General features: G+C 47.3%; 1 protein-coding gene across 3 annotated transcripts in view; it reads left to right on the forward strand.

Moving 5' to 3' along the window:
- The first annotated feature begins 1542 nt into the window (after positions 1-1542).
- Positions 1543-5922, forward strand: part of LOC116685736 (neurofilament medium polypeptide) — a 15216-nt gene continuing 10836 nt past the window's right edge. The window contains exons 1-2 of one of the 3 annotated variants that reach the window (XM_032510647.1): positions 1543-3145; positions 3570-3575. In XM_032510647.1, the coding sequence (XP_032366538.1) occupies positions 1771-3145; positions 3570-3575 (1381 nt within the window). In that variant the 5' untranslated portion in view covers positions 1543-1770. Of the gene's footprint in view, positions 3146-3569; positions 3576-4655; positions 4662-5922 lie in introns of all 3 variants that reach the window. The other 2 variants (XM_032510646.1, XM_032510648.1) reach the window with 2 other exon arrangements.

Raw genomic sequence — 5922 nt, forward strand, 5'->3', positions numbered from 1 at the left:
AAGTAAAATTTTATTTCAGAATTGTTTTTAAAACCCCAAATAAGTCCTGGGTCGGTTTGACCCGAAGACAACACAAGGGTTAAAGCAGTATATCTTCTATAGGGACCAATGGGCTTGGAGCTGAGAGACAGAGACAGGAAGACGGACAGTGTTGAGGCATGTACTGTATGTTGGACGCAAGCACATTGTTCTTAAGTTATATTTGACTTTTTGGCATCTGTGTAATCCCTAAACTGTACATTTTTATTCCCACACGTTGGACCATATTTAAAGGGCCTTACTTTTACATTTTCTGACTGTACGATGTCGTTGGTGCCTTGAGAAGATCTTCGTCAAGTCTGGGAAATTTAACCCTGAGGTTGACTTGATATTAATGTCATCAGCTTTGGCTCCGAGACTTCAAATATTCAACCGACATCTTACAAAGATTGAAAGAAGGGGGATGTTTTGTGGGTCTGCACGATTAGGGAGAAAAATATGAATCACGATTTTTTAGCTTGGAATTGATATCACCATTCTCAATTCTTTTCTCATGAAGTGTAACAAACACCATAATTTGGGATCTCTATCTATCTATCTATCTATCTATCTATCTATCTATCTATCTATCTATCTATCTATCTATCTATCTATCTATCTATCTATCTATCTATCTATCTATGTTTACTGCACGCATGAACCATGACCAGACAAAACACATTGGCAAAACCAGACTTAGATGTTGTTTGGCACCAGGTAGGAGTGGGCAATTTGTCGTAAATCAAATATCACAATATTTTTACTGTAATGTAGCCTTTAAAACCAAGAAAAGACACTTGTGCCATATTCCAATATTATGATATCCAAAATCTAAGATGACATCTAGGCTCATATCATGATATATTGCCCAGCTCTACCTATAGTACATTGCACATCACCACAGACCTGTCAACAGAGGCTTCAATGAAGAGAAGGGAGAGCATGGCAGCGATCGGGAGCCCTTTAACACCTGTTTTATACAGTCTATGTTTAAAACTCATGGAAGAAAGTAGTCGCGCTTGTGATGCAGTCGGCTCGTAAAATTGAATGACAATCAAAGTCAATAAAAAATTAAATCGTCACAGGGTGAATCGAGATTGGGATTTTTTGTAACGATTAATCGCGCAGGCCTATTTGTGGGTACATCAAAGTTGCATTATTATAAATGTAGGATCCAATACTTTTTAGGGCGTTTTCACACCTGTAGTGTGTTTGCTCTGGTCCGAGTCACTTGATGAGTTTGTCAGCATTTTCCCCTTGGCTCGGTTTCGTTTCACACCTGGGAAAATCCAAGCAAACCCAAAAGCGTGACTGATTGGGCAGCATCATAATTGCATATCATTTCCCGCTGAGATTCTCTATTTTGTAACACTTCATTCCTCATTCATGGCACAGTCTAGACCGGGCTAATTGAGTGTCTATGGTGTTGAATCAGACTATTAACCATCTGTGCCTCTTCCTCTTCTCTGCCCCCTCTTATCATCCCTTCGTTCCCTCCAGCCCGCCACATCCTCTAATCTCTCGGTTTCCCTTTTTTTTTTCTCTGCAGGAGTTTGGAGGACTAGTAGGATGCTGAGTATCTTCCCTCCTCGCCACTGTTCTCCACCCTGCTCTCCATGACCTGAGAGCACCACCCCAGCAGGAGGAACGAAACACCAGAACAAGAGAGAGAGAGGAGGGCAGAAGGCCAGGGAAGGAAGGAAGGAAAGAAGGAACTTTTTTTTTTGTTATTGGTTGTTTTCCCTTTCCAAAATGGCAGCGACAGAGGCCAATGCGGCGCCGGTGGTCCAGGAAGACGGGAAAACCCCCGAGAGCAAGCCGGCGGAGGCCGAGCAGCCGGCCAACAACGCCAACACAAACTCAGAGACTGCCAACAGCGAGGTTGTTGATAAAGACGGTTCCGCTGTCAACAGCGAGGTTGTCGATAACAAAGAGACTGTGAACAACGACACGGCAGCGGGAGCCGAAGACGGAGACGCAGCCGCGGCGGCGAGCGAGGAGGCGGCGGCGGCTCCGCCTCAGAACTCGGAAAACGCCTCCTCCGCGGAGCCCAAGACCTCGTTCCTGGACTCCTTCCTCAACAAGAGCGGCCTGGGGAAGGTGATGGGAGGAAGGAAGAAGAAAGAGTCGATCACAGCCACCACCGGAGGAGAGGAGAACGCAGTCGAGGGAGGGGGGGAGAAGGAGGGAGAGAAAGGGGGCGAGGAGGCTGCGGCGCCTGAGGGCGGAGCAGAGGGCGGCACGGACGGAGAGGCGACGATAGAGAAAGCGGAAAACGGAGAGAAGGAAGAAGAGAAGAAGGCGGAGAAGGGCAAACCGGCGGAGGCCAAATCCATGGTTCGAGATCTGATCAGGAAGCCGGTGGCGAGGATCTTCTCCCATCGCAGCACCGAGAAGAAAGACGTTAAGGTTCGATCCAAGTCCCTGGACCGGCTGGATCCCGAGGCCCTCAACGCCGCCGCGGACTCCACCGCGGAGGAGGGAGGAGCCACGGAGGCGGCGGCGGCGGCGGCGGGAGGTGCAGACGAAGGTGAAGAGGGAGAACAGAAAGCCGCGTCGTCCTCGGCGACCACCAAGCACATGAAGCGCTGGCACTCCTTCAAGAAGCTCATGGCTCAGAAGGGGCACAAGAAGAGCGCAGGAGAAGACGTGAAGGAGGAGGACGGAGAGGGAGGCGGAGACTCGTCCACGCTGGACTCCAAGGAGTCGGGGCAGAAAAGGTGGAAGCTGAAACGCTCCTGGACCTTCCAGGGTTTGAAGAGGGACCCGTCGGTGGTCGGCATCAGCGGGAAGGCCAAGGGCTCGGACAAAGACTCTGCCGACAACGCAAAGCCGGAGGAGGAAGTGGCGGCGGCAGTGGCGGCGGCGGCGGAGGAAGCGGTGGAAGGAGAGGAGGCCAAGGAGGAGGGAGGAACAGAGGAAGCCAAGGCTGAGGGAGGGGAGGAGAAGGAAAAGGCTGAGGGAGGGGAGGAGGAGAAGGCAGCAGCAGCCGCCGGTAGTGGTGGGACGGTGACGCAACATGCCAACGAGATCTGGACCTCCTTCAAGAAGCGCGTCATACCCAAGTCCAAACGCGCCAACACCGAGTGCGCCCCCTCTGGAGAGGAGGATGCAACTGCAGCCACAGGTGAGACGACACACAAAATATCATGACAACCTCCGGAAAATAAACATCTGTTTGGCGCCACTTGTCACGATTAGTTTCATTATCAATGAATCTGCCGATCCATTTTTTAGTCTATAAAGTGTCAAAAATAGTAAAAAATGTCCATCACAGTTTCTTAAAGACCAAGGAGATGTGTAGAAAACTCCCTGCTGGACTGATGACAAGATGTATTTAAATGTCTTGTTTTGTTAGTCCAAAACCTGATGGAAATACAGAAAAGAGCAGGAAACCACCATGATTGAGAGGCTGAAAACCGCATTTTCTGCCATATGTTTGCATAAGAAATTACTTTAACAACTAATTCTTTAGCAAAATGGCGGGAAAGCATGATGCAACTGCAGCCGGCGCCTCAGGGGAGATTACACAACAACTTACAAAAACGCAGCATCTGGTTGGGGGCACTTCACATCACATTTCAGATAGTTTCACGTCAGTGTTTGAAGCCCAAAAAGTGGCAGAACGTCACTGTTTTTGCGTCTTTGCTCCACCATCGATCATCTGATGAGCCAAATGTAACTTTGGAGCCTTAAATTGGACTTATGGTTCTGCGATGAATCTACACCGTGTGACGCGTAGGCACGGACCCTTTAATGTTGCCTAACGTGCACCTCACCTAGAAATCTAACTTCTTGTTGTGAAAACAACAACAACAACAACAACAACAACAACTGTGATTGGTCCGCTTGGCTGTGGATTGGTAGTGTCACATTTCCTCTAGTCTCGCATTGCCGGACCTTCTGAGGAGGAAGGTCTGGCGAGTCCACACAGCATTCTGGGACGGGAGGAGAACATGCTCCGGTTTATTGACATTTCTTTAAACCAATCACAATCGTCTTGGGCGGGGCTAAGCGGAAGACAGAGCCACGCTGCTGCTGCAAAATGGCCTCGGGAAGGAAGTTGTTTTGGTGGAACATATGTACGTTCAAAAGTTGTTTTAGTCGTGCAAGAAACTTCCAATTGGACAGATAGTCTAGCTAGCTGTCTGGATTTACCCTGCAGAGATCTGGGACGCAGGTAACCATAGTCCTCAGATTGACATATGTCTAGCTAGCTGTCTGGATTTACCCTGCAGATACCTGAGGACCAGGTACCCATGTCCTCAGATTGGACATATAGTCTAGCTAGCGTCTGGATTACCTTGCAGAGATCTGAGGACCCGGTTAACCCATAGTCCTCAGATTGGACCGATATCTAGCTAGCTGTCGATTCCTTGCAGAGACGAGGACCAGGTAACCATAGTCTCAGATTGACAGTTAGTCATCTAGCTTCTGTTATTCCCTTGCAGAATCTGAGGACCGGTAACCATAGTCCTCAGATTGGACAGATAGTCTAGCTACTGTCTGGATTTACCTGCAGAGATCTGAGGACCAGGTAACCATAGTCCTCATTTGACAGATAGTCTGCTAATGCTGTCTGGATTTAACCCTGGCAGATATCCTGAGGCCAGGTAACCATAGTCCTCAGAAATCAGCCGCAGGTTAGAGCACCAACACAGAGACTGAAGACGGGGACGGACATCCAAAAAAGTGGGAAAAGTCGGTGAAAAGGCGACAAAAACGTGACAAAAAGCTACGAAAAGGTTAAACAAAAGGATGACAAAAAGGTTGTGACAAAAAGGTAACAAAAAGGCGTCCAAAAGGCTACGAAAGGGCGACAGAAAAAAGATAAAAAGGCAACAAACACGATAAAAAGGCTACGAAAAGGCAACGAAAACGCAATAAATAAATAGAGAGCCAACACAGAGACTGAGGACGGCGACGGACATCCGAAAAGGCGACGAAAGGCTTAAAAAAATGATGACAAAAAGGCGACAAAAAAGGCTATGAAAAGGCGACAAAAACGTGATAAATTAATACAAAAAGGCAACAAAAAGGACAGATAGTCTAGCTAGCTGTCTGGATTTACCCTGCAGCGATCTGAGGACCAGGTAGCCGCAGGTTAGAGCGCCAACACAGAGACAGAGGACGGGGACGGAGGTTAGAGCGCCGACACAGAGACAGAGGATTATAGAGATTTAGTAGAAAACAAGCTGGTAGATGGATCAAAAATCAATGCAGGAATCATGATGCATTTAATCTAACGCTAGTCTTTAGGACTGTAACGCTGTTTAGCCAATCAGACGTAGTTATGCTGTAGTCTTAACTGTAGAATATTTGCTGTAGAATCACAGATAATAAAGAGAAGTCTGAGTCTCTAAGTCTATCTTTCTGATTTACATTAACTTGTAGAGTTAAACGCGACGAATATATTAATCAGAAGATTTTAACAACTGGTACTTTGATGCTTATCCTCAAAGCCCGTTACGTTGCACATCCTCGTGTCAGCTTTTAGCTTTAATTGGTTATTTGGATGTTGTTTTTGATCAACAGTGGGAACTTAAACCAGACGTTGGTGTCTTTTATTTCCACTTTGTTTTTAAAGACGTCCGTTGGAATTTACAGCGGCACCTGAATAATCCCGGAAATGAAACATCGCTGATATAGACTACATTTACTCGTACCCGGGTTCTTGTTCGTAAACAGCTTTCCGACCATCGTCAGAAAGCACGTTTTTGTTTCTCCATCCCCACCGCTGGAGTCAGTACCCCCTCTGAAACTAACCCCCATCACTCTTTCACTCGCTCTACCACACTCTCCTCACACAAGTACACACACTACACACGGCGCTGCTGTTCTCTTAACCCTGGTGTTGTCCTCGGGTCAAATTGACACGTTTTAAAGTGTTTTATGTCAGAAATA

This window comes from Etheostoma spectabile, unplaced genomic scaffold (assembly GCF_008692095.1).
Source record: "Etheostoma spectabile isolate EspeVRDwgs_2016 unplaced genomic scaffold, UIUC_Espe_1.0 scaffold172, whole genome shotgun sequence".
Taxonomy (NCBI): domain Eukaryota; kingdom Metazoa; phylum Chordata; class Actinopteri; order Perciformes; family Percidae; genus Etheostoma; species Etheostoma spectabile.